This window comes from Syngnathoides biaculeatus, chromosome 4 (assembly GCF_019802595.1).
Source record: "Syngnathoides biaculeatus isolate LvHL_M chromosome 4, ASM1980259v1, whole genome shotgun sequence".
In the NCBI taxonomy this organism is placed as follows: Eukaryota; Metazoa; Chordata; class Actinopteri; order Syngnathiformes; family Syngnathidae; genus Syngnathoides; species Syngnathoides biaculeatus.
Window position 1 is genome coordinate 2,646,792 of NC_084643.1, and position 14,729 is coordinate 2,661,520.

Consider the following 14,729-nt stretch of genomic DNA (forward strand, 5'->3'; position numbering starts at 1 on the left):
GGGCCAGTTAAAATAAAACTTACCGGTAAATATCACTGACACACGAGTAACACAGCAGCAGCATGCTAGCACAGCGCTAACGCTAGCACAGCACTAACCAGGCCGGTAAAAGTCACTTTCTTGGCACATATCTTCCACTGTTCTCATTCTTACCTTTTCTGCTCGAGTGCCCCCTTGCGGCCGTTAGAAAAAATGCACAAATTAGCCGCATCACCGCATAAACTGCATGGTTGAAAGCATGTGAAAAAAGTTACGGGTTGTAGGCTAATAATTATGGTAAACTTTTTTTGTAAGGGGTGAAGTAGGGTTGTGGGGAGATAAAGTTTTGATCCCTAAAGATCAAATGAATCAATATTTTGCTCTGCAATTACAATGAATTCTTCTCCATCAGACCCGGCCAGGTTCCAGGATACATGGAGACTCTCAGATGGGTTTGTTGCTGCTGAAGCCAAAGTTATTCTTCCGCACAGGGCGCGCTCACGGTGAGACTTGCTCTAACACTGCAGAGATATAAAAAGCTGACGTTACTCATGAAGTTTGTTTTTCTCTTTTTGGTTTGAGCAGACCTGATTTGATGGATAATTACTTAGCATTTGTGCTCTCTGCCTTCATCACCAGTGGGCTGCTTGAGGTGAGTCTCTTGGGAGTAGTACGAATGTGTCCCACCAAGGCACAATGGGCTTCTAGTTGTCTGCCCACACATTTTTCACACACAGAAGATAGAAATTGAAAACTTTCTTCAGGCTTGCAAGTTAATACTTTTGTTCTCTTATGGATTCAATGCCATTCAAAAGGCAGTTAGCCATGATATTTGAGCTATTCAAACAAATTGTTGTGTTTTGACATAAATTATGTTCAGCAATTTCAGTGTGTCGGGTGGAATCCATTGTAGCTACCCACAACCATGCAATTCGAGTCTATGTGGTCAAATCTCATTCATGAGTTTGGTCTATTAGGATTCTGGGTATTAGGGTCAAATATTACATTGTCATGTCTTTATCATGACCTTTATCGCTGAATCTCTTTTTTTAGGGTCTTGTAGAAGTGGTGACAAGCAACGACCATCAGCTTGCTGTCAGGGCCACCATCATCTTGGGCGAGCTTTTACATATGGTATGGCATTCTAAGGCGAATGAATATTGTTTACGAATGTCTCTTTTATGATATACACCAGGGGTCGGGAACCTATGGCTCGCGAGTTATACCTGGCTCTTTTCATGGTTCCATATGGCTCGCAGAGCCCTCATAACAACATACTGCACATGTGAATTCTGTCAAGCATGCAACACAAATGACGCAGAGACAGTTTGTCCTCGTGGGCTCGCCGTAGTTTGCCGTGGAAGTCGATCCACGCAGGTGCAAAAAAGGTCGAACGCAGATCGGTTGGAGCAACTAATTATGGAAACGCTTTTTATTTGACAAAGGTTGCTCAAAGAAAAAAATATGAGGAGTACCGAAGGTTTTAACAAGAATTGACAGCCTTTGTGGAGAGAGACGGTTCTCCTGTGTCTAAATTCACAGATGGGGAGTGTGGCAAACCATTCGTACTCGATGTTGCCAATAAACATTTCGACAACTTCGCATAAAGACAAGATAATCAAACGAATAAAACACACGCCTTTGTCGGCGAGAACTATTCGCAATCGTACCATCATGATGGCAAATCAAATTGAATTACATTCAGGATTAATGGATGAAAGGCTCAACGCTTGCGTGAAGTTTAAACTAACGACGTATGAAGCACCAGTAGTCGCATTAATGGTAAGAAGTACTTTTGTCATCATTAGTTAGCAACAGCGTAACAATGTTATTTAAAAGAATTCAGAGACTTATTGTACTCTAAAGGTGTTAGTCTTACATAAATGCGCAAATACACCTGTATTTAGTTTTTAAAATATTGTATGGCTCTTTTGAAATTACGTTTTAAAATATTTGGCATTTATGGCTCTCTCAGTCTGAAAGGTTCCCGACCTCTGATGTACACAATTGCATTTCATATGTGATCATGTCTTTTCCCTCTACCTGCGTGTCTTATGTTTAGGCAAACACCATCCTTCCACATACCCACAGTCACCACCTGCACTGCCTTCCCACCCTTATCAACATGGCAGCCTCCTTTGACATCTCTCCGGAAAAGCGACTGTGAGCACATTCACTTTGATTCTCTCTCGTAACAGTGAGCTCCTCCCAAACCTCGATCCAAAAATAAATTGATGTTCAATTTTCTTTCAGTCGGGCAAGTGCCGCTGTCAACAATCTGAAGCGTTTCCATGAAAGAAAGAAGAAGGGTTTTAAACCACACAGCCTCTATCTGGACCACATCATCCGCAAGTCTGTGTCCTCACATAGCCGCAGAGAGTCACACTCGCGGGTCCAACGGGACATCTATGTCATTAAGGTAAGCTGCTCGTAGATGTTTGAGATCCTCATATCCTCCTGTTCATAATTGATCAAATAACCTTGAGGAAGTTCCAACAAACAGAAGTGGTGGCTTTTTGAAGATTAGGGTTTAAACTGTTCTATTTTCAAGAGGTTAAGAGCACGGATGAGTACTTTATTTTTCGCACTATAAGGCGCACCGCATTATAAGGCGTACCTTCAATGAATGGCCTATTTAAGATTTTTTTTCATATATGAGGCGCACCGCATTATAAGGCGCATAGAATAGACGCTACAGTCGAGGCTGCGGTTACTTTATGCATCCATTAGATGGAGCTGCACTAAAGGCTCAATATTGATCCATATATAAGGCGCACCGGATTATAAGGTGCATCGTCGGCTTTTGAGAAAATTAAAGGCTTTTAGGTGCGCCTTATAGTGCGGAAAATACGGTAGTTAAATAAAGCTTATGATGCACTTTTTACAATTTCTCATGAAGGCTAAACCCGACAGTGTTTTTAATTCAATTTTTGTGTGTTCAGGACACAGAGGAAGCGTTGATGATGAACTTGAGAGACAGTCACATTCTCAACCATAAGCAAAACCTCGAGTGGAACTGGTTGCTCATTGGCACTATCCTTAAGGTCAGGCAACTATCATGTTGCGACACTGTTTTTCGTGCATTTCTTACACACACACACACGCTTGCCTTTTTGGGTCTTTAAGTGTTGAAATCACCTTCTTTTTCGTCCTAGTGGCCACATGTAAATCTCAGGAACAACAAAGATGAACAGATGCACAAGTGAGACCCATTGAACCAACAGTAAAACATCAAGTCCTATATCTGTGAGGTTCTGATTGTTGCACTTTTTTTTTTTTTTCGTGTGATGCAGGTTTGTGCGGAGGCTGCTGTACTTTTACAAGCCCAGCAGTAAATTGTACGCAGGGCTGGCTTTGGATCACGTTAAGGCGAGGCAACTCACTGTGGTTGGCTGTCAGTTTGTTGAGTTCCTCATGGATTCGGATGAGGTGAGGAAAAATGTAACAAATCATTTTTTTCTCTTTATATATGTAGAAAGTCCGTTTTTCATGTCATTTCATGTTTTACATTTCTAACTTGGAAGTCTTGTTGGGTCTTTATCTGCTCCCAGGATGGCCAGGGCTACCTGGAGGACCTGGTGCGGGATATGGTATCATGGCTGTCTTCATCTGCAGGCCTCAAGCCCGAGCGCTGCTTGCAAAGCAACGGCCTGCTCACCACACTTAGCCAACACTACTTTCTCTTCTTGGGCACGCTCTCTGCGCACACTCAGGGCGTCAAACTTCTGGAGAAATGTGGCCTGTTTCAGTGGTGAGCGTGCAGGACCAAACAAACCTCGTGCATTCCCATCCGCACGCAGTTACTCAATTCATCTGAACATTTGATCTGTTCTCTGTTTCTGCAGCCTGCTGAATCTTTGCTCTGTGAAGAACCAAGATGCTGTGCTGAAGCTTGCTGTAGCCACATTGGACTACAGCAGGGATGGTCTGGCAAGAGTGATCCTCTCCAAGATCCTCACTGCTGCTACTGATGTAGGTGGAGATGATGTTGATTTAGATGAAAACCAGGCAAACATTGAAAATAACAATACAGTGGCACCTTCATTTACAGTACGTTTTCTACTGACGAGCTGTCGCATAGCGGATTTTAGTTTTTTGTGAACAAGTTTCAGATGTCCTTTGACTTGAATGAACCGTTAAATATGGTGTAATTAAGGAAGTGTTAAGCCCTTGCATGGGCCCGAGGAGAGGGAAAAGTCACTGATGGATTATTTGAATTTCTTTATTTATCATTTGACAATTAACAACATCCGTACTCCGGATGAGGCTGACCAGGCATTGAATGGACACATCGAAGACGAATACTACATTGCGTACAATAATTAAACGTTATATAAACACTTTTTTTAACAACCTCTTGGTTTTTTTCAATACAATGCAATTTTTTTGCAGAAAGTATTATGAAAGAAAAGTTTACTGTTTAGTAGCATGCCGTTAATAAAGTAATAATAATAATAAAGCTGTGAAATTGAATTGAGCTTGTTCATAGAACAAATTACACCCCAAAGCCTTATATATGGATCAATATTGAGCCTTTAGTGCAACTCCGTCTAATGGATGCATAATGTAACCCCAGCCTCTACTGTAGCGTCTATTCTATGCACCTTATAGTGCGGTGCACCCTATATAGGAATTAAAAAAAATTGGCCATTCAGTGAGCGTACGCCTTATAATGCGGTGGGCCTTATAGTGCGGAAAATACGGTAATTCTGAATTATTCTTGTCCCCCTTCTCTCCAATACTGCATCCTGTGAGCAGACATGCAGACTGTACGCCACCAAGCACCTCCGTGTGTTGCTGCGAGCAGCGGTGGAGTTCTTTAGCAGCTGGGGCATGGAGCTGCTGGTCACGCAGCTTCACGACCATAGCAAGGCTGTGTCCATGGAGGCGCTCGACATTCTGGACGAAGCCTGTGAGGACAAGGTGATCATGGAAAGATGCACACTTCGTAGATTCACAAAGTAAACATTTATGGACTAGACCTCTAGGACAAGGACTCTAACTAAACTAACTAGATTGGGCCACTTGTCCTTTAAAGTCAAGTGTCATGCCTATAAACATTCTAAAATAGATATTGTAATGAAAAATATATATAACATTATTCACTTGAATGTCCATACGAAAAAATAAATATGAGCGGAGAGCGCGTCATCCATCCACAATGTGTGCAGAAGTGTCATTCAACATCCAAGTGGTAGCCATATTGCCTGCATCAGCTGTTCATTACGTCACACCGGGACATTCGCCATTGAAAACACGCTGTGCCACCAGCTATAGGACACGGAAGCTCTTTTCAAAGAAGACAATCGAGTGAAGTGACCGGGACAATATTACCCTATCATTTCGAGCCATATTTAGATGATATGCGGATCACTTCTAACTAACAACAGATTCCCGGACATTAATGTATGAGCCAGCCCGGCCAAAGCCGTGCCTCGTCCGCGGCGGACTCTGCGCCGACGGGTACATCGACACATTTAGCACCCCTGACTTATGTGCGCGAATCTTTTGTTACATTCTGACAGCATTACATCCCCCCCCAAACTATTTTTTTTTTAGTAGCTGTATAAACACCTACCTGTCATTTGGAACCCACGAAGCTCTAGTCCTTTGCACCCGTGTAATCCATTTTTCACGTCGAACCGGGTCTTTTTGAAAAGTGCGAAGAAAGAATCCATCCTCTCGAGCGTTCGAACAATATCCAGTAATACAATGAGCTGGAATTTTGGCTAACACCAAGGAACAAAGAGCTACCTTCCAGCAGGTAAACTATTCGAAACATACGAGACCGCCTGAGTGGGCGTCTGCTACTAACGTCAATTCCTGCTTCTTCTCGAAAACAAATCCCTTGAGAGGATTTTCGTGGCGGGAGTGACAAAAAGCCATATATGTCAAAATCATGTTGTGTGGTGAAAAAAACAGATGGGTCCATTCCGGCTGCCTTTTTTTCATTAATAAAATACTAGAAATCATGCATTTCATGACAGTGGAGCTTTAAGGTAGTTAAAAAAAAACCAAACCTCGTAATCCCAGTGATAGTTTTTCCAATCGTGTTGTCTGACGATATATTTTTGTGCATTTTCCAGGCCAACCTTCACGCCCTTATCCAGCTGAAACCAGCTTTGTCCCACCTGGGAGACAAAGGCCTCCTGCTGCTCCTCAGGTCATTTCCACTCGATGTTCCAATGACTTATATACTTTATTCATTGATTGTGTTTAATCACACAGAAAGTCCCTTTTGTTTCGACTGCAGGTTCCTGTCCATACCGAAAGGGTTTTCTTACCTCAATGAGAGAGGTTATGTCAGCAAACAGCTCGACAAATGGCAGAAGGTACAACATGGGGGCTTCTCTGATGGATTTGTACCATTTCACCGACCGGAATCTTTTAAATTTAAAAAAAAAAAAAAAGGCATTTCATTTCAAGATTTAATTTCCTTTTGAATTGCAGGAATACAACTTGAAATACGTAGACCTGATAGAGGAGCAACTCAACGAAGCACTAACAACCTATCGCAAACCTGTTGATGGCGATAACTATGTCAGACGCAGCAACCAAAGGTTAAAAAAGCTGATTTCACTGTTTGACATTTCGATTACCAGTCAAAATGACTTATGTCTTCATGTCCTTGGTGTTCTTTTACAGGTTACAAAGACCAAATGTCTATCTCCCTGTGCACTTGTACGGTCAGCTAGTCCACGATAAAACGGGCTGCCATCTATTGGAGACTCAGGTAGTTGCGTTATAGTTTCACGCGGTTAACCGACCACATTTGTTTTCTATGTAAAGCCGTGCATATTTATTTAGAACCCATTTTTTTCTGTCTCCAGAGTATAGTTCCTGACCTCAGCTACACGGTTCGCTCCCCGATGCTGGACACCTGGGAGGGCATCAAGCAGCTGAAGGCAGCTCTCTGGGCTCTGGTCAGCAATACTTTGATCACTTTGTGTTTTTAAAGAATGAGTGACATACTTTTGTTGTTTTTTACAAGCTTATTGCCGAGAATACTTGATGATGTCTACACAGAAATAAATTACAAAGCCTACTTTGATTTTTGTAATCCATCATATCTGGGGTGGGGGTCAGCATATAAGGCACTATCAATTATGCTTGGTACGTCGATGCTAATTTACTTTATGAATAATGCATTAAAGGAAATAACATCTGATGGATTTTTGGTCTTTCATTTCATGCAGGGCAACATTGGCTCTTCGAACTGGGGTCTGAATCTCCTTCACGAGGAGAACGTCATCCCTGACATGCTTACATTAGCTCAGCACTGCGAGGTGTTGTCAGTGCGAGGGTGAGCCCCCCGTTGTGCTTCTTCATTAGCATTTTTCAGTTGGAATGCATTTATTCGATCGAGACCTCACATCTCTAAGGATGAAGTGCTAACAAGGGAAATGAGAAATGTTTTTTTTTTTTCATTACGTTACATATAATTTAGTTGTATATAGTCGAGAACATTTACTACAGCAGTCAGTCACATTTGAAAAATGTACAGGTGTGGTCAGTCATGCCCGCAGATATAAAGTTACAGGTGTGGTCCACCAGTCATGCCCGCAGATATAAAGTCAAGACTTTAGAAGAATTTACTGAGTTGTTATACCCGAGTATGTAGTTGTTACCTAATACCATAATCATAATTAATTGACACTGCACAGACTGAGAAGGACATTTTTAATGAGGTCATTAGACATTCAATTTCAAAATTAAAATATTCATATCATTTTATTTCATCATGATATATTGTTATAATCTCGTGTAATTTATTGCGCTATCTATTGTCAATCCATTGATGAAAGGTGGCAGGAGATTATATGTTCCTAAAGCATGGAGAGGGTAAAAGGTTTCAAATTCAAGATAACGCAGTACCATGGGAGAAAATGATCGTTCGCGTTTAGCTACAGTATATGGACAGACTAGTCTAACATTAGAACTTAGATCAAGTCAAAGTATATCACAATCTCATAGTTATTATAGTTAGATACTGAAACATTACCTGTGTTATATCCCAGAAATGTTTTCAATGTAACTCAAGGGTGCCCAGTTCCCCCCCCCACCCCCCCAATCCCCTCACCCCAAGATCTACTTTTCAAGCAGCCAGCCTCTCGCGACGACCGGCGGGGCGAGGGTGTCCGGGTGCACGCGCACATCACCGCGACTGCTGTAAATGGGAGGCTGACTTGCTCGAATGGGCCTTTATGTGCATGCGCTCGACGTATTGGCCACACCTGAATCAAGCGATGATGTGGATGATAGTCCATCTTTTTTTTTTGGGGGGGGGGCACGGCGTCACATGATTAACCAAAAACTGATCAAGTACCCCTGCTGTAACTGAATTTCCTTTGACATGGATCATGATGTTGATGAGTTTTGACGTAAATGCGCTCGCAGTACGTGAAGCAGCTCGGAACATGCGCTTTTGGCATAACCTCCGTACATGCTCAGTGTGGCTAACTTGCTTTTCCTGTTTCCTGGTGAATACTGATTGTTTGGGAGCAGTCTTGTTTTGTTAACAACATTTATGAAATAGACACGTAAATTAATGTCAAGACTACACAAAATAAGCGACGTCTTTCAATGTCTTTTTTTCTACTCGTAACAAATTCGTGCTTGACTGTGCAGATTTGCGAGTGCGATGCCGCGCGGGCGCAAACGCGCTTGTCAAATGTGAGTGACTGCTACAGTATTTTATTATTGAAAGTTGACCAGAATTCCTTAATATTAACTATTAACAGTAACTAAATTCACTGGATACTAAGTTACATGGTGTATTAACTAACTGTGTGTGTCCACTGCCTCTCATTGAATTAACAAATTTGTTTCTGTGCACACAGCACGTGTGTTTATGTGCTGGGGGTGATCTCCAAGACGAGGCAGGGGTGCGAGATGCTGAAGCAGTACGGTTGGGACGCAGTCAGGCACAGTCGCAGGACGCTGTGGCCAGTCACTCCAGATGAGGTCGAAACCCAATTGACCTCCGAACTGTCGTCCGTGCCGAGCACTCTCAGTCTCAACTCTGAGTCCACCAGCTCCCGTCACAACAGTGAAAGCGAGTCTCAACCAAGTATGTGGGACTGATGTATTAGTATTTGCGTGATCCAATGTTGGGGGAATATGATCCTTATCTTTTCCTTTCTGCTTTCAGACATGTACATCCTGGATGATGACAAGTGTGATCTTCTGGACCAGTCCGATGAGACCCCTTTCTATATACACTCCAAACCAGTCAAGGACCGCAGCCCCTTCACTATCCTGGCCTCCACACGCTTTGTTCGGGCACGCTTCCTCAACTCCCTGTCCCTGCCCAGCAAGAAGCTGCGCTCCACAAGTGACCCCAAGACCCCGACGGGCTCCCGCACCCCAACTGAGTTGAAGATGAGGCGGAACCGGACAGTGACAGAGCCATCCGTTTACAGTCCGAACCAGGGTGACGTCTTCACCACTGTGTTGAATGGCAGGGGAATGCCGAAGAGTCCCACGGTCAGCCTGGAGACGTCATTCGTCGGAACCAGAGGGGGATCCGAGGAGCATCTCGTCGATGGGAAGCTGGCCCGGGGAGGAGGCTCAGGTTTGGCGCTCAGCGGTCTTGGAGGGCACCCGGAGCATCCCGGTCGAGAAAGGGAGCAGAGCAGCCGAGAGCGTCTGGCGGGGGGAGACGGAGGATCCTCGTCTAGCGGGGGTAATGTGGGAGGCGGGGGGAGCACAGGAGGTACCCAGTTCAAGAGCCGCAGTCAGAGCTTTAACACGGACACCACGACCAGCGGCATCAGCTCCATGAGTTCCAGCCCGTCGAGGGAAACGGTCGGAAACCCCGAGCATTCCGAACCCGAGCCGGACTCTTCCGACTGCGTTAGCCTCAACACCGTTGTCTCAGCCAAGACTGTCAAAACGCTGTCCCCTCTCACCGCCCAGGCACAGACGAACCACGTGTCCGCGTCCAAGTCCTCCGCTGTCTCTCTGGTGCCACCCGGCTCCTCGCACACGCTCCCCCGTCGGGCTCAATCCCTCAAGTCCCCCTCGGTGACCACCATCAAGAGCCTGGCTGACTGCAGCTTCATGTACACCAGCCCGAGAGACGCGCTGGGCTACGCCACGCTGAAGCGGCTGCAGCAACAAAGGATACACCCGTCTTTGTCCCACAGCGAAGCGCTGGCTTCCCCTGCAAAAGACGTCCTCTTCACAGACACCATCACTATGAAGACTGGCAGCTTGGACTCTAGACTCACACCTCGGAGGTAAGGCTTGACTATGGAAACTATGTAGCAAAAGTGCTGTTAATTATAGTTTTTCTTTTTTAGTAGTCAATCTTTGTCATCATTTTGATTGTTTTCTATTAATAGAAAAAGTTACGTCATGCTTCAAAGAATTAAGTCACCTGTTGACCAGTAAAGCATATCTGGGACGAACTCAAACAGATATTGTGAGCCAGGCCCTCTTGTCCAACACACAACAACTCACAAAAGGTGTTTTGGATGAATAGATAAAAATTCCCACAGACACATTCCCCGCTCCAAGATGCGTGGAAGCTGTTTAGGATTAAAAAAAAAGGACGTGCAGCCTCATATTTTCTTCCACGTTCACTTTTTTCAGCCACATAGCGATGCCCACGTTTCCTAATGACATTGTGCGGGCATGTGTTTCGTCCACATTCTGCTGTGTTTGTCAGGATATTAGAAAGGAGAAGTACCTGCCCAGAGTCCAACATCTTTAGTCCATACCGCAGACTGTCAAGAACCCTGGTGCCACGGTGGGTGGGCCTTGTCAGTGTCGTTAGTTAGATTCTTGTGGAGTACTTCCTTTACTCCCCCGTGTTGCCTCTTTCCCGCAGGGGTCGTCAACTGTGCTCTGACCCCTTTAGAACTTGACGTCAAGTCCCTTGTAGATTGGTTGTTCGTATTAGTTGTACATCTGACCTTTAGCCGCGGATCATATTCACACAAGCATGTTCAAGTATGGTGAACCAACTTTTTCGCACCTCCCTACGAGACCACTGACATGGGCACCGATAGCAGGTGGCAGGGGTGAGTTGCAGGGGCATAGTTTGTAGATAGGTGGACTCGTGCTATTGTCTCGCAGTGTGTGGTGTCTTCATCTCCAGGAAGGACCCATTCCTTTCTACATTGTCTGCACGGAAGCAAAACATGCGCAATCAGGTCATCAGAGATGAGTTGAAGAAGTATGGTGTGCTGCATCTAACACGGGCCATATTCAGGCAGGCCTTTTCCTTGACCACTGGCCGTATCTTCCATTGTGAGATACTCAGTAAGGTTTGTAAGAAAACGTGGTTGCTCTAATAACCCCAATTCTCTTCAAGACGAGTAATGTATCACACGTCACCCGGTGCCCTCATTTCACTATCGCCTCCACACTGGACTGGTTGGCAGCCAGTCACTGGCTAAATGTAGACCAGAAGCTGGAAGAAACCCCTGCAAGCACGTCGAGGACATGCAAACTCCACACAGGAGCAAAGTTTCAAACCCTGAATCTCCCAACTGGGAGGCAGATAGATCACCGTGCTCTATAGAACACTCAAATATATACCGTAATTTCCGGCCTACAGAGCGCACCGGATTATAAACCTCACCCAATACATTTGTAAAGGTAATACCATTTGGTCCATCCATAAGCCGCACCTGTGCAAAAGCCGCAAGTGCCCACATTGAAACACGAGGTATTTACAAAGAAAGACTGTACACAGAGTTTTCAAAGTTTTAATACCTTACCTTAGCTTAACATAGGAACAACACGGTAGCACGAACAGGGCTGATTTTAAAAAATAAATAAATAAAAAATACCGGTAAAAATCACTAAGACACGGCAGTGACACAGCAGCAACAACGCTAGCGCAGCGCTAACAGGGCCGGTAAAAATGAATAAATAATCACTTGCTCGGCACTGGTCTCACTCTTACCTTTTCCGCTCGGGTCGCCCCTTGTGGCCTTTAGAAAAATGCCCAAATTAGCCGCATCACCACATAAGCCGCAGGGTTGAAAGCATGTGAAAGAAGTTGCGGCTTATCGCCCGGATATTACAATATATAATTAAAACTGTTACATTTGATATGCTGTTATTTTTGTTGTTGTCCATTTGAACCTTCAGTGGGCTTTTCAGCTTTTACATTTTAAAACTCTTTTGTATGTCATCTCGACTCAACACTTGAACATCCTTCTCACGTCCTGTGCTTTACCCACCGTGTCTTTGCTGTTTACTCCCCCATCTTTCCCTCCCAGCCTCTCCCCCCGGATCCTCTCACGTTCCTCTCCTCTTGGCCTCCCTAGATTTTTGAAGGCTCTGAGCTTCGCCTCCCTGGACAAAGAGGAGCTCCTCAGCCCAATCAACCAGAACACCTTGCAACGTTGCTCGTCCGTGCGCTCCATGGTTTCCAGCGCCACGTATGGGTGCAGCGATGACTACATTGGTCTCGCGCTGCCCCTGGACATTACTGACATGTTTCACGTCAGAGAAACGCCATACTTTCAGCAGAGGATAAGCCCACCGTCAGAGGAGAGGAAACGCTTCCTCTTTGGTGATGAAAATGGTAAAAGTTCTCTGATTGCCTGAAATAAAAGACATTTTTTTAAAATTCATAATATCCGTCTTGCAAAAGGATCTAAACTTTCAGCAGATCCTTTGCGATTGTGCTCATTTCTGCATCATTAACCTTGTAGGCGATCGTCCCGCCCTCCCAATACTGAAGCAACAGTTCAGCATCTCGGAGCTGATCGTGAACCGAGGCGACTGCCCGAACCACATTGTTGACTCGGATGAGACGGGACTGCAAGATCACAATGAGGACAACTGCCTCTACTGTGTCGGAGCCATCGTCCTCGGATATCCCGCACAGCCGCCTGTCAACAGCGCACGGTCTCGGACGGGTGAGTACGCGTACCCACGTAGACACAGAATGGAACCGAATCAATCCCTATTTGCTTTATAGTTCCCTACACGGTGACCCAAGAGACCGAGCCCCAGCGCCAACAGTGAAAAATCTGTATCTGACACCCACACATTCATGCAAAAAGCATTTTTTTTCTATTGGCCTTACTGAATGAAGCGCCACTCCGCACTTCAACATAGTTTCTTGGGACCAGAATGCCACAAGCTTGTGGCAAAATAATATTTTATATTTGTCAAATCATGGAGGGTATTTTCCCCAAAATTTCCCCTAAGCAACAAATTTAGGAATTCTGAATAAAGGATTGGTGGGAGTTGACTGTTCAGTGAGTTTGCCATTTCATAGTGTACATTGAATGTGACGTACTATAAAGAGCCCTTAATATTTCGAAAATGCATCTTGAAAAGTAATGAACAACAGATGATCACTTAAATCGTAAATACTAAAGGAAATGTATACTCATCCAACAATACATCACATGATGCAGTGCTCTGATACAAAAAAGGATTTATGGGGCAAAGTCTTGTCGGCATGGCACATCGTCCACTTTTTTTTTTTTTTTTTTTGCAAAATCACTTAAAATCTGTCACATTGTGAAATGGACCTTTCCGATGGTGACCTTAAGCTCCGCCCCCTTAACCACGTCCCACACACTTTTAAAATGGTGATTGATCAGAACATGTTTGAAGTCGATTCTCTATCGCGTATTCCAGGTAATATTGGGGTATGTTTTTTGCTAAATGCGTCGGACTTGTCCAAGAGAGTTCTACAGAGAGCTCCCAACTATTTCACGCAAGGATATGCACACAGAATTAAGATTTTGGACTGCGCACGACGCAATGTCAGAGTTAACAGCAAAATGTTGCCGATCGATGCAAAAAAGTTTGACGCCTCACAAACTTCATACTGCAATCCAACAGGATAAAATAGTGGAATCGTACTGCGCGTGTAAAGCAGGATGAGTACTTTTTACTTGGAAAGATCACAAATAATATCATTGTCTTTATAAGTGAGTGGGTTTATTCATTTTTTTTCAGACTATGTGGACTTTGCGTCCTGGGGGGGCCAGAGCGGCCATCGCCTGGAGGTGATGCCCCAGTCCAAGTACTCCGGCGTGTCAGGCTGCAGCGACGCCGCGGTGTCGCAAGGCTCCATCTGTGGCACGCCCACGCCGAGCGACATTGTCATTGGTGAAAATAAGAAAATTGCTGACTCAGTATTGTGTGCAGTTATCCCTCTTGGTGTCGGTATTGTGGTTCACTTATTTCCGGATTGACTACATCAGGGATTTTTAAGAAGAAAAAAAAAATATGGACCAGTGTAGTGAATACTCTTACTCAGCTACATATTTTTGGTACAGATAGCTTTATTAGCTGTACGATTTTTATTTTTTTTTAAATGTGGCACCATTGACTCACGTAATAATTATTAGTCATTTCTTGGCATAAAATGGAACCTTACCAAGTAATCTCAACCTGTACATCTGGTGAGTCACCAAATTGGTTGAGGATGGAAAAAACATTACCGTAAAGCCACTGTTTTAAACAAATGCCACAGTCAGAGTTTTATGAAATTAATGCATAAGTACCAGTCTAAGCCCTAAGAATACCAAATGTATTATCTCATACTATCGACAGTAACAAATCCAAGTAAAGACAACGTTTATCTTGATTTTTTTTTTTTTTTTTAAAGTGATCTACTGTACTGTAGATTAAAACATCCCCACCAGGAATTTTGGGTTCCCATCATGCTTTTCACTGGAATGTAAGTGTGAGGGGCTGTGGCAATGCTTAAGGCAGAATATCAGATGCTCGCACAATTTTTGCATCGGCGGTTACACCCACCTTAG

General features: G+C 44.2%; 1 protein-coding gene across 3 annotated transcripts in view; it reads left to right on the forward strand.

Annotated features, from left to right (window-relative positions):
- The window catches only part of LOC133499765 (rapamycin-insensitive companion of mTOR-like), a 32,521-nt gene that overhangs the window by 13,544 nt on the left and 4,248 nt on the right, over positions 1–14,729 (forward strand). For 2 of the 3 annotated variants that reach the window (XM_061818091.1, XM_061818093.1), the window contains 22 exons: positions 392–482; positions 565–631; positions 1,033–1,113; positions 2,042–2,142; positions 2,233–2,398; positions 2,922–3,023; positions 3,135–3,181; positions 3,273–3,408; positions 3,531–3,730; positions 3,825–3,951; positions 4,738–4,902; positions 6,066–6,142; positions 6,233–6,311; positions 6,430–6,539; positions 6,625–6,712; positions 6,810–6,902; positions 7,176–7,282; positions 8,820–9,049; positions 9,131–10,220; positions 12,216–12,523; positions 12,654–12,860; positions 13,918–14,070. In XM_061818091.1, the coding sequence (XP_061674075.1) occupies positions 392–482; positions 565–631; positions 1,033–1,113; positions 2,042–2,142; positions 2,233–2,398; positions 2,922–3,023; positions 3,135–3,181; positions 3,273–3,408; positions 3,531–3,730; positions 3,825–3,951; positions 4,738–4,902; positions 6,066–6,142; positions 6,233–6,311; positions 6,430–6,539; positions 6,625–6,712; positions 6,810–6,902; positions 7,176–7,282; positions 8,820–9,049; positions 9,131–10,220; positions 12,216–12,523; positions 12,654–12,860; positions 13,918–14,070 (3,825 nt within the window). The remainder of the gene's footprint in view (positions 1–391; positions 483–564; positions 632–1,032; positions 1,114–2,041; positions 2,143–2,232; positions 2,399–2,921; positions 3,024–3,134; positions 3,182–3,272; positions 3,409–3,530; positions 3,731–3,824; positions 3,952–4,737; positions 4,903–6,065; positions 6,143–6,232; positions 6,312–6,429; positions 6,540–6,624; positions 6,713–6,809; positions 6,903–7,175; positions 7,283–8,819; positions 9,050–9,130; positions 10,221–12,215; positions 12,524–12,653; positions 12,861–13,917; positions 14,071–14,729) is intronic. The other variant, XM_061818092.1, reaches the window with a different exon arrangement.